The 14044-nt window shown below is 39.3% G+C and overlaps 2 protein-coding genes across 2 annotated transcripts; both read left to right on the forward strand.

Moving 5' to 3' along the window:
* The first annotated feature begins 6015 nt into the window (after nt 1-6015).
* On the forward strand, nt 6016-8380 carry p2ry12 (purinergic receptor P2Y12). Its single transcript, XM_070829453.1, has 3 exons — nt 6016-6080; nt 6499-6759; nt 7168-8380. Exons 2-3 carry the CDS (start codon nt 6508-6510, stop codon nt 8008-8010), a joined length of 1095 nt encoding a protein of 364 aa, XP_070685554.1. The 5' UTR covers nt 6016-6080; nt 6499-6507; the 3' UTR covers nt 8011-8380.
* Nucleotides 8381-10754: 2374 nt separating this feature from the next.
* Nucleotides 10755-11738, forward strand: LOC139200624 (P2Y purinoceptor 13-like). Its single transcript, XM_070829964.1, has one exon. It carries the CDS (start codon nt 10755-10757, stop codon nt 11736-11738), a length of 984 nt encoding a protein of 327 aa, XP_070686065.1.
* Nucleotides 11739-14044: the final 2306 nt, after the last annotated feature.

Genomic DNA, 14044 nt, shown 5'->3' on the forward strand with positions numbered 1-14044 from the left:
ATAATTAGATAACATTCAGGATTCAAATACAAAAAAAAACCTTTCCTTGTTGAGGAAACAGAAACAGACATAAGCGGTGTCACTCTGTTAAACTTTTAAACAGACTCACAGGTTTAGTTTTACACCAAGTGCTGCAGTGAAATCATTTTACATGACATCATTTAGACCACCTGCTGCGGCCTGTCTGTGTGAACTAAATGTCTTTACAGCACCTAGCAACCTCAGATACCACGATGACATCACAGGAAAAACAGACCATTATGGCTCTTAGTTTACTGGTTGCTACTGAAGTCATGTTTGCTTCTCTAGTTTCTATAGACATTCCCTAAAAAACACTTCTCAAGCATCACATCATTTTATGACATTGCTTTTTATCCCGTGTCCAAAGCAGGCAAGGAAACTGTTTAGATGGCTTTGTTTCAAGAAGCACATACATGTGTTTTCTATGTTTGACCAGGCCCTTGAAACGTCTTAGTAACTAAGACTCAGTTAGTTGTTCCCTGTATATCACTAGGCCTTGAAATGTCTTAGGACTTTTTAGAATTTAAAGGGGATTAGGCCTTACTTTGCACATAAAGAAAGTGTGTTTCGGGTTTCTTCTGTCCTAGTTTCTTCTTCCTTAGTCTGAATGTGACATTGACCTTTTTGCACATGTATTCCCCACCACTGTGGTTAACAGCTGAAGCTGACACTCTCTGCCCTGTCCCTTGGCCTATCTGCTGCCCTCTGTGTGCACACAGGTCTATGCTGTGCACACAGAGACACCCTGTCAAATATGCCTGGTATCCCAGGCTGGCCAGTCTCTCAAAGGGAGCTGTTGTCTTCTTTATTTTTTCCAATTCCTAAACCACAGCTCTGCATCCTGCTTCTTCAGGCGTGGGCTGAGGGATTATCAGACAAACATCAACACTGGATGAGAATTTATTTGAAAGAAGAATGCTACTGCTGACAGGTGCCAGAGGCACTTAAAAAGTGTCGGCAGTACCAAGCTGCCGTGTTACTGCCTCACCTGTGTAGTGGTGCTTTGCGTTGATTTCTTGAAAATGAGTTGTTGTGGTGAGTTTGTTAGCTGACAGTTATCTATCAAACCGACACAGAGAAACGTTATCACTATTAACATTCATTTTGAGTCAAGTCTCTGACCATGTGACAACTTTAAGTCCAATATTCACTCTACTTTGTGCTCTGTTTTGGTCTTCACCAACTCTCTAGGGAAATATTTTTGGCTGCTAAATGCTCCACTATGTTCAACAATTGCTAAGTAATTGCTAATGTTCAGTGGGTTTAATCAAACCTTTTCGGCTGAGAATAACTTTCTGCAATGGCCAAAAATGGAACTGATGACATCAGTGAGAGTAAACCAAAATAGTCAAAGTTATGGGCAGTTAAACCAAGACTATGAGACACTCCCGAGAGGAAGTGCAATATTAGGTGAGTGTTGTGGATTTCATAATACACATAGTCATTTCATCTATAGCTGATATAAAAATACTGGTTCTTCTTTACAAAATTGCAAAAAATGTGTATTAAACTTGGATGCACATACAAGGTAAATAAAATGATCGATAAATCTTGACATAAACTTGTGCTAGTCTAAATGGATGCATTTTCTGAAAAGATCAGTTGTGTAAGCTAGGTTTTGTTTAGTAGGTCATTCACTGATGCAAATGCCAGACTCAAGAGATGAGCAGTGATTTGTAACGATGGCCAAACAAAAACAGTTGCTAGGAGGACGGCTATGTGAGCAACAAACTGGGGTTCAGGATGGAATCAACAACATCATTCACCGGTAGAAACTGAAGCCCAGGAGCCAGTTGGACCCACTGATGTTCTTGTGTGTGTGTGTGTGTGTGTGTGTGTGTCGGTGTGTGTGTAGTTTTGATGCAGACAGTCCACACACCCACACTGGACACATGGGGCTCATGAGAAATGAAGGAATGTTCTTAAGTCAGCAGTTGCCAATGTACAGCCCTCACAAAGCTCATAAGGAAATAATACTAGAAGCTATAGTAGGACAAATAGACCATTTAAAAACATTCTATCATCAGCATGGAATGATACTTCACACCTTAATGGCACATGACAGCAAATGTGGTTTCATCCTCAATAAAAGCTAGAAATACTGTAGCTCACAGTATTCTTTATTTATATCCGTCTCCCCCTTCAGCTCCATATGAGCTGCCGTAGATTAGTCGGTGTGGATAACCATATGGGACGCAGACCCAGTGGAACCTACGCTGAACAGCACTGCAGCAGTAGCTGAAGAAACCTTACACTGTCAAAACAAAGCGTGGCCCACACATTTAAAAAATGCGAGTAGAAGCAAATTTGAAAGCCTGCCAACGGAAATGTATACACATAAACATGCATACATAAAGACAAAGACAGTCACAAACAAACCACAAGCAAGGACCACCCTGAATGTTTTTCTCTCTGTCTCTCTCTCACTCTATGTGGCAGGAAGGTCCCTCCTTACGTCTTTCTGCTTGTCACAATGACAAGATGATCAACCGTTTCGTTTGTAAGGGTCAGGGACCACAGTTCAGACCACAGCTGTTACAGCTCAGTGTCTGTTATTAGCTCGACGTTTGCCCTCAAACACCAGAGTTTCTTTCCATTACCTTTTCCCTAACCTCATACTCACTGTTGGGATGAAAGACTCTCCAAAGATTACGTAAAGACGTGCTACCTTTGCTCAAAGAAGGGCTGCCAAAGCCAATCCTCCCCCCAGAGGAAATTAAGTTTTTCTCCCTCCTTTCTCCGGCTTCATTATCGCCACAGGGTGGAAAAAAGTGCAAGACGGTAGCTGTGTTAAAGTGGGATTGTGGTCTGGAATTGGTATAAAGTGAAAGTGATGAGTAGTGACTTAAAGGTCAAAGGCTGACATGAGAGGTGAGGAAAACGGAGGGAAACGCGTGTGTGTTTGTGTGTGTCTAAAGTGGGGGGGGTGTCGAGGAGACTCAGAGGGGTTTAAATGGAAAGTCAGTCAAGTTTTGTGTTACGTTCTTTTTATTTCCTCTCCTCATTCCCTTCTTCCTGTCTGTCTGAGAAGGAGCTGACAAGGATTACAGTGTGTGTGAATATAGAGCTGCTGTGCCTGTTTCAGCATGCACGTCTATGACTGTTCGTTCGGACATTATTTGATTATGCCTTTGTGTAGATGATTCATGCAAATGTAAAGCATCAACACAAGAGTTCAGATTACACAGTGACCCGGAGAACTCAAGTGATTTTAGAGCTTGATCACCAAAAGAAACACAAAAAAGTGATCGACATTTGACCCACTTGTTAGGTGAAGCCCAAGACATTCAAAAAAGAATAGAGGTTAAAGAAAGGAAGCAAAGTAAAAACATTGAAGCAGAAAAACACACAGACAGACTAGTGTTCAAATGAGAAGCAGCAAGTGTAGTGGTTGAGTCCTCTCCAGGAGAATGAATGCTTGATGCAGTTCTGATCAGACCCAGATGTGCAAGAGATCACAGCTGCGAGAAATTTGACTGCATGTAAATATGGAGGGTTGGGAAACTGACCTCACGCACAGTATGTATGACTAAATTTAGGTCGAGCTTTATGTGTGTGTGGCAACAACCACAAGAGCAACACAGAGAGACCTTTAGATAAGCATTTGCTGAGGAAGTGAATGCTGCTGACTATATCCCAATCTTGCCCCAGACACAGGAAGTTGCAGCATTGCCATGCTAGCTGCTGGCACTCAACAAAATAAGGAGGAGAATGTGATAATGGCAGAAGTAGATACCGATGTGCATAAATTGGTCTAAATTATTCTGAAATAATAACAATAAAAGCTTGTGTGACACCTCTAAGTATGAAGTAAAACAAAACCAGAGTCAAATCTTTACTACCACCATGTAGTATAATGTCACACATGTGACATTTTAATGGTTAAGAGTCATTTATTAATTGTGTTGTAATTGCTGTCATCATTAAAGCAGATAGAGACTGTAGATATGTAGTTGCTGTTTTGACACCAGTGAAACAAAAGAGTCTGGAGAATGCTACTTGCATAGTTCTGCACTTTTCAGTGCCTTATTCATAATCAGTTAATTAGCTTTTGAAAACATCATAAAAATGAGAAATTACATTTATATTTAAGTGATGATAGAAAAAAAAAGGTTATAGAACCATAAATTGATGTACAAATGAATAATTCTATCCCGTGACACACTCATAGAGTATCATCAGTCCTCCATTCTGCAGTAGTACTGCCAGATGATTCTTTTGTGAGGTTTTGTTGCACCGCGCCTGCATTAGTGCACGGAACTGCCGTCAGGAAATGACCAAAATTGAAGCATTACAAAATTAAACAGAGTGACAAGCTTACTCGAGTACCGTGGAACAAAGTTTAGCTTGCTTTAAACAGTGGCTTAAATTTCACAGGTTGTCTGCTTTAGTGTATGCATCCAACAGCTTAATATTTTAATGGGATAATTAAACATTTACCTGCACATTATGACCACATATCCTGTATTCTTGTGGCCTGAATGATCAATTCACAATTTTTTTTTCTCGCAATTTTCATAATTTTCAAGGCTCAAAGCTGATCCGATACAACAAAACACTCAAACTTCCTAGCAACTATAAAAAATATTAAAGCCAAACATTTTTGTGAGGAAAATTAATTAGTCTTATGTGTCTTAACAAACTAGATCATACAGTAAATTGCGGATGACTTTACATCAGACCCTGAAAATGACTACTGCATTTGCTCTGTCTTTAAGTTGGGTTTTTGTGGAGGACTTTTGGGCAGGACTGTGTCTGCTATATGTTACAGCAGACAACAATTTGGGGAAGTTTCTTCATGCTGAGTGGGATGTTGGGGGGTGAAACAAAAGTCTCTTTCACAACATGGACTATGTCTGGACAGGGACTAGAAAACATATGACCTAGTAAGGTAGTGAGTTATGAATCTGAATGGGACTGCGAGCAATTGGAGTGGAGCATCTGCCAAAATTCAGCTTCATATTTTTTCCTCCTTGGAACAGAGGGTTTCACTGCCATATGCTTCCAAGCTGTTTGTTTTTAAAGGACTTATATTGTATCAAAGACGTCGCTATGCTATAAATAGTTGTCACAATACAGAAATGTGTGCTTAAGTGCTGAATGCTTAACTGTGCTGGTCACTTGAGACTTTGTAGAGTGGGCTCTTGCTTTTTGCAAAGTGCATGCTGGGACAGGCTGAAGTTCCCCCACCCGGCAGAGAAACATGCTGGCACTGAAAATGTGAGAAAAGGATGTGTTTAGTGACTCATGATGTGACAAAATCAGTTTTGCCTTACATAACCCTGACTGTTGGTAGTTCTCCTGTTTTTGAATATTTAGGCTCAGCACACCACTGTACAATTAAGCAGATTTAAAGTGATTGGTGATTATTATTGGTTAGTATGACGTGTATAGTGTGCTGTAGAGTATTGGAATACATATTGTAAGTCATACATATTTAGCCACAATATAAAATAAAGCGGAAGCAGTGGAGATTACTCAAGAATGGTTGCCATGAGTAAAAGAAGTAGACAAGAGGACACACATGAATCATATTTCTAAAGGACAATGAGGAGTCACATATTTATAGTATCTTAACACTTTAGTCCAAAACAATTAAATATTAGAGAATCCAGCAAAGCAACATGTCTGCAGCATAAGCTCAGAGGATGATGATGATCTGTAAATGATTTATCAGCTGAACACTGTGGTTTTGTGTCTTTTTATCGTGCATTTCTGCTATACTTCTTTTTATTACGTGTTTATCTGCTGCAAATCAGTTCCCCTTCAGGGCCACACACTGGACTCTTCAGTGTCCGTTTCATCGTGTCTGTTCAAAGAGATCTAGAAATGTTGACTACACCCTGTCCTCATGACAGGAAGGAGAAAGGAGAAGGAAAAGAGAAAGTAACTTTTGTATCACCAAACTACTCTCTCTCTCACAAACACACACAGTTGACAGATGGACAGTGTCAGATCACATTGGTACAGATTACAGGACAGAGGGACCAGAAACCGCGATAAGAACTTCACTGAGAACTCTGTGGGACTCCACTGACACATATCAGGAACATTACCAGGTCAGTTACGAAACATTGCATTGTCATTATTACTCTAAATCAGGGTACATGAGCAGATTGTGCAGATGTTGAAATTTACTTTGACTTTAAGCCTCCTGCAGATTTCATTGAAGGCAGTTTACACATGGAAAATAATCATATTCTGTTTTTATACTATGACACATCTCTGCAGCAACAATATGTCTGCAAAATTGTTTGGCTCTTATACTGGACTACTTTACATTGCACAGGCTTTTATATTATTTTGCTGACCTTCAGTAAATGTAGTAGGCTCACTTTTTCATGAAAAAGTAATTCTAGGAGAGCCTCAAACTTAGCTTCAAAGTTCAAGGTTTTTTGCTTGTTCGTCATTTGTTTTTTGAGCAAATTTAGGAATATATTCAAAGCAAATTTCTCTTGTTTTTTTTTTATTTTTTAGATAACACTCATGGAGCGATACACAACTTTCCCCCCGTTCCCCGGCAATCACAGCCACACCAACAGCACTTGTTCCCGCGACAACGTTTTGAAGACAGTGGTTTTTCCTGTTCTCTACTCCATTCTCTTCCTGGTGGGGCTGTCGCTCAATGCCGTGGCTGTGTTAGTGTTTTTTCGCATCCCCTCAAAGTCCCACTTCATTATATACCTGAAGAATATTGTGGTTGCAGATGTCATCATGACCTTCACGTTCCCTTTCAAGGTTTGGCTTAACATTTTGTCGCCATTTACTTCTAAGATACACTTTATAAAAAGTTGTATTTGTAACTAATGGCTTTATTTATGTTTATGAAGGCTTTTCTATTGGTTTTTATTATAGGTCATTCATAAGAACGGCATTTGGTTTGCCAGATTATGAAAACTCTCTCTTGCTGGTGAATTCAATTTCATGATTTTCTCGCTGTCTATCACATCATCACATATGCAGTTATAAATAATAATAAGTTATGAGTAATGGTTATTATAGCATCATTTTTATGTTACTTACAATTTAGACACTCTTTATGAAGAGAGGCGAATTAGATGAGAGGAACCATTAACTTTCTACTACACTGTATTTTAGTGTTTAACAGTAAAATGCAACACTGAACTGAACACTGTCTTTCTGCAGGTGTTATCAGACTCCAACATGGCTTCCACTGGGCTGCGTATATTTGTGTGTCGAGTTTCCTCGGTGCTCTTTTACCTCACCATGTACATCAGCATCCTGTTCTTCGGCCTCATCAGCATCGATCGCTGCAGAAAGACCCTCAAGCCATTCAGGGGGACGAATGCTGCCCGTCTGGCCCGTCGCAAAGTCCTTTCAGGAGCCATCTGGATCTTTCTGCTGGTTCTCTGTCTGCCCAATGTGATCCTGACACGTAAAACCCCGACTTCTAAATATTTCAAGTGCAGTGACCTGAAGACAAAGGCTGGACTGCACTGGCATGAGGTGGTAAATCATGTCTGTCAAGTTATTTTCTGGGGCAACCTGGTGACTGTGATAGTATGCTACACTCTAATCACCAGAGAGCTCTACAGATCCTACTCCCGCACTAAGTCCCGCAGCACATTAGGGACTATGTGTCAAGCATCAAGTGGGGCAACAACTCGGAAGCCCAACCAGGCCAAGAGAAAAATGAACGCAAATGTGTTCCTGGTTCTGGCAGTGTTCTTTGTGTGCTTTGTGCCGTTTCACTTTGCCCGTGTGCCCTACACTATGAGCCAGACCAGAGGGGTTCTCTTTGACTGTAAACTCAAACTCTTCTTTTTTCAGCTGAAGGAAAGTACACTCTTCCTCTCGTCCTTGAACTCTCTTCTGGACCCTCTCATCTACTTCTTCCTCTGTAAGTCCTTCAGGACCACTCTGTTCAAGACCCTGCAGCTGCCTCCTGGTACCTGTAGTTGGCTAATAGGAAGGGGGTCAGACACGGATACAGGTAGCACCCCTCTCAGGGACTCTGGCACTACATAAAACCACTGGACATGATAAAGACTTTCGAAATGTGGAATCTGAATGTGCTTCTCCTGTTGCAAGATTAGGTAGTATCTAATTCTAAATACAGTAGGCGACAGACACAGTGATTTATTTTGTGTTGTTTGCTGTAATCAACAGGTTGACTAGGACCTCTGTCTGTTCTAGAGATAGAATTTAAGTGTGTATGCCACATATTTGTATTCATGATCACCACAAAATTATTATGATTCCTTTAAAAATCTGCAGGTTCAAAACTGCAACTTAATGTAATCAATTTTGTATTTTTGCGTTGTCTGTGTCAAACAGACAATGACATTATTGTCTATAAGAACGTATGCAATAATAATGTCATCACACATGTCGCTGATGTTTACTTACTTGGGTCAGACCTGAAAAACCAACACTGGCATGTTTTCTTTGTTTTACTCTCTGTTCTCTATTCAACAACAAAATACAATAAGTTCCTCCGCCATGTTGTCATACCCACTAATCCTGAGAAAAGAGGCCACATGCATTCACTTAAAAACTGAAAATAAATTGTAAATAGCGTGCTTGTATGATAAGCCTCAAGTGTTGTCAATATTCTGTAATGTTTCATTGTTTCAAGTGCATGGAGGTATTGCTGTTAAGTTTGGTTTCACTGATTGATACTCCAGGATAATTAAACTATATAATGGGTAAATGTGTCAAAATATTCCATCTTTATACATTTGTGCTTCCTTTTCAGTTTTGCTGCTAACAATCCTCATCAATCTAAGTAAGCGATAGTAAAGTACTCAGGACAGAATATAGGGGACTTTCCAATAGACTGGGTTGTGTTTACTGTTACTGCCTTCTGTTAAAACCGCATAGCCAAAGAATTTTGGCCTCCCTGTTTTACAGAAATGAACAACGAAAGAACAATAAGGGAAGTAATGACAACTCAAGGCCCTGTGTTTCATGCCCTGTTATGAAATTGGCAATTTTCACATTGCCAAATATTGAACCCCATATGGCTCTCTAAGTTGTATGTACTTCTTCTAAGAATGTACTTGGAGAAAGAATTACACTTTATTAGCCCTAATCATTGGTATAATTAGTCACAATAATAATAATTATAATAAAAACAATAATGTTTTTTCTCTTAGATTTAAAGGAAAAAAAGAAAATGAACAATTATTTCATATCTTTCGATGCTTAAGACAAGAGAAGCAGACGGAGATTACTCATCCCTTCAGTGTGGCCTGAAAACACATGGCTTTGCATAATGTATGTTATTTGAATAGCTCGCCGACCCCAACACCCAACAAACGATGGATTTGCATCTTTCTGGCTGAATAAGTGGACACGCTTTGGCCATACATCTTGTGAAGGTGTTAATCTCTGTGCACACTCACACACTGTGGAGTTAAGAAGATAACAGCTGTTGGTAAGTGATTTAACATTATGTTTTGTTTCATAATGTTGTGGGGAATTTTTTTTTCCTTTCAGTTCAAATTAAAGGTTCAAGAGAGGTGGCCCTAACCCTAAATTATATATTGGTTAGACTTTGTGATTTGAGAACATCATTACATCTCTTAAAAATAGTGTAGTTATCTGATTTACATCAGCCCATGGCTGAGAAACTATACTTGGGCTGGTCAGAAAAATCTCTTAAAATGAAATGGCACGAGTAAACTGAACTTTGTGAGAGGGGTGAGAAATATCTTAAAATTAATCAATTTTGTTTTTTAACATGTTAAGAAGAAACACAGTCACACATTTCATTGCGCTCAAATTCAGTTCAAATTCAGAAGCTTTAATTTGGCCTTCCTGCTCAGATTCATTAAAATCGAACAACTTTTCTCTTACTGCTGTTATAGCTGGTAGTTATTGCTATCATTGCCAGCTCTCCATACAGTAAATTCACTCCTTATCAATTAAAGTTTAACTGTATGAATGAACACACTGAATACACTGATTAGGTGAATCCTGGTAGAACACTAAAACTGTGACTCTAAATGCTGTGTAGTGTCTTAAGCAAGTCCCTATGTGATAGAAAATAATATTATCCACTCTTTTGTTTGTGTATGTAGTGTGCTGAAAACAAATCCAACAGCTGCATAACTTCAGTGCTTCATTGTCAAAAGGGGAAGCATCAGGTTCCACATCCAGGAAACATTCAAATGCTCTGGTTCGACATTCAAAACCAAATCATAGTAAAAAATGTTTCAAACTAATGATAAATGCAAATCAGGTCCAAATGGGAAGCAAACAAGAGACATTTAAAGCAGTTGTTGTTCTCGGCCTCAAGCAAATCCAATTCCAGTACAATTCAATTCTCATTCTAGTAACTATTTTCATTTATTTCTATTTTTGCCATGGTGTCTTTCTAAATCCTTTTTAAACCAACTCAAATGCAATGTTTTACTGTTTAAAAAAAAAAAAAAAGTTAAATACTTAAAATAAACAGATAAATGAATAAATTCAGCCCCCTGGATTTGACCTCAGCTCAGTCATCTACTTTAAAAACCCTGTGCCTTAAAGCTGGATATTATCAATCTTCCTCCAGTGCAGATTCATGCCAATGCCTCTGATCAAATCTGCTCGCTTCCCTTCCAGATTTGTTGAAACACAGTTCAAAAAATATGACTCGAAAGCAAAAGCTCTGGATGTAAATCAGTGCAGGATTAGAAGGGTTCTGCTGATAATCAACAGATTAAAAAGCTCGTTGGGTTTTTCTTTAATAACTGTTTGTTTGCTTTGTTTTTTCAGATTTTATAATGGTGTCCAACAACACAGAACTCTTCTCCCCCGATTGTGCTTTTTTCAGCCTTGCGACCGTAAATGTGGCTGCCTCGTGCCTCTACTTCTTCTCGTTCCCCATTGCGTTACTGCTGAATGGGGTGGCAGCGTGGGTGTCTTTGCACCTTCCTTCCACCTCTACCTTCATAGTGTATCTGAAGAACATGATGGCCGCTGACCTGCTCCTCACACTGACATTGCCGGCAATAGCGGCTAGCATGCTACCTGGAGCAACAGTTGAGTTAAAAGTGTTCAACTGCCGTTACGCTTCTGTAATTTTCTACAGCTGTTTGTACACAAGTATCGCCTTGATGGGTCTTATCAGCCTTGACCGCTTCTTCAAAATTGTTAGGCCACGGGGAAAGCTGTTGGGACAAAACGTGGTCTTCAGTCATGTCATGTCCACCCTGGTTTGGGTGGTGTTATTCGGCAGTACAGTTATCCCAACCATCATTCTAACCGACCAGGCTCCTGTTGACATAACAAGTGATTTCTGTATGTCCCTGAAGGGTCCAGCTGGCCTGGCTCTTCACAAGTACGTGGTTCTTTCTATGGAGATTCTTTTCTGGCTTGTCAGCATACTGATCGTGTTTTGTTACGTCTGCATCACCCTAAAAGTCCTGCAGTCCTTCAAAAACTCTGGGAGTAACAACAGCCATGGAAAAAACAAGACCAAGCTACGAGTCTTCCTCATCCTCCTTGTGTTTTTTGTGTGTTTTGTGCCTCTTCACCTGATGCGTATTCCATTCACAATACATGAAGTCTTTAACGCTAATGACTGCGCTCAAATGTGGATGGTAATAGTCCATCAATTAGTCCTGTGGGTCACGACCACTAATGCCTGCCTGGACCCTCTTCTCTACATCTACCTGTGTAGGGAGTTCAGAGATAAACTGGTTGCCATGATGAAAGCTAGAGGGGTCTGTGTCAAGTTATATTCAGGTGAAAAAGAGGAGACTTGACAGTAGTAAGAAGTCATTTATTATGATTATGATTATTATGATTATTATTATTATTATTATAGAGACAAGTAAGATGTCTGCAGTTACAAATTAGGCTGCTTTTTTATTTCATAGAACATGACTAATGTGGGAAGCAAGAGAGGATTACTAGTCTTACAGTAACTTTTTATTTTATGTTGCACTGCCCTCTAGTTGCGCAATGAGGATTGGCATCTATTTAGACTAAAGGGCCCCTAAGAGAAACAAGGTAGAAACACGACAGACTACTGACGTGCTTTTAATTGCTTGTTTGTAAGTCCGATAAGGGTCCCCTCCAAAATGTGACTCAGGTTCAGTCGTTGAAACACTAACTCCATGTTTAATTTCAGAAGTCATGTCTCAGAGCTATGTGTCTTTGTACTGTTTGTGTGTGTGTGTATATATATATATATATATATACACACACACACATATATATACACACACACACACACACATATATATATGTGTGTGTGTGTGTGTGTGAGTGCATCCTGTCTTAAGTTTTCATAACTCAACACTATGTTGTAATCCAATATCGAGGTGTTATTGTGAGACCTACATCATTAGATTTGAGTTAGAAGTGGTCTTTTGTATTGTTTTTGTGTGATGGGTTCACCACAGATACAGTCTTACTATTAACCATTTGTCTGACCAATAGTGTAACTAAATCTTGTCTCCAATGGGCTTTTAAGGGAGTATGTTCAGTATCATAAACAATATAATAGGAAGGTTTTTGTGAACTTCCCCCTCATCTTGATTACTTCTGTTGCCTGCGACATTACAAAAGAGTGGAAATGGATACTTCTTATTTTTCTGCTACACAAAAGACCTCAAATCCTCATAAATCCTGTATCCAGTGTAATAACTTCCCTGCAAAGGAGCCTTTTTTTTATTTTATTTGAATGAATTTGTTTTATTCAGCTTTTAATGGCCTCATTGATTTCATTATCTTTAATTACTCTCTAAGTAATAAACTATGTCTATATGCAATGAGGTCTGCAGTGCCAAGCAGTGAAATTACAAATGAAAATGCAATACAGATCACTACAATACACTGCAGCAATAATTGTGCTCAGTAATAGACACTGACATAGATGCCAAGTATTCAAATGCGACTGAAACCCCGTATATAGTAGATTTTCTTTTTGCATTTCCTTTGTTTGATGAGACAATAAGCTCCAGTGTAGCCTGCAGGACTTTTTGGTTGGCTTTACTGTTTCTCTCAGTAGATTTGGCTTATTATTTGAAGCTCTGTTAACATTCTCAAAACTCGAGGTGCATTTGTCAAAACAGTTTATGTGGTAACAGCACGGCACCAAAACACACCTGCAAAATGTCACAACTCATCCAACACTGACACTGAATGTTTACTGTACATAATGTTATTTTTGTCTACCTAACTGAATGCTATTGTGTATCACACTGTGTCTACATCACACATTGCATTCGCAATTTCATGGAATTTGTCGCTGTATTTTTACTTATGTAAAGTAACTGTCTTACACCACAGTAAACAGCACGGTGTAATACAAAAATATACCAAAACAAAACAGGAAAATAACGTATAGCCTGAGACTGTAACACATTAAAGGCTGGAGAGCCATATTGAAGACCCGTCTCACTGGATATCCTGTCGTCCCCGTCTGTCTGGCCACAGATTTTCATCAACATCACACTTGATATGTTTCCCCTTGTGATGTTATGGGGGAAAATTCTGCTTGCCTGCCTAAACCAAGCTGTGTTCAGCTGTGATGCCATCACACGCAGCATCCATTGCAGCAAACAGAGACATTTTGTCTCATCATATACCTTCCACCTCCACGGAGAAAATAATTCCTCACTTGGATTCAGGAATGGAGAATATGGTGGAAGGAACACCACCAATTATTTTACATTATCTCACATAATTACAAAATTTGGCAAGTCATGTCTTACAAAACCTCTGTTATTCTCAGTGATGTCTGTAGGGGGTGCCCAAGAATGTCTGGAGTTTTCTCAGACATTATTGGAAATATGAATACTCACACACTTTTCCCAGATATTGCAGCACACATAGTGATGTTGGCCTGGCACATCCACTGTGGTTTGTGGCCTATAGTGTTTCAGCCATCGGCCAAATTGAAAAAAATTCATCTACAAACAGGGCGTTATGGGATTTCACTTCTTTCCAGCTCCATTATTCTCTATAATACAATATGCAAACTATCAAATCAGTTTTTTTCTGTAGAATCATACAGTTACAGGGCAGTAAGTTTTCTTCTCCTCAACTTCAATATGTAGATACA

Source organism: Pempheris klunzingeri, chromosome 4, assembly GCF_042242105.1.
Source record: "Pempheris klunzingeri isolate RE-2024b chromosome 4, fPemKlu1.hap1, whole genome shotgun sequence".
Taxonomy (NCBI): Eukaryota; Metazoa; Chordata; class Actinopteri; order Acropomatiformes; family Pempheridae; genus Pempheris; species Pempheris klunzingeri.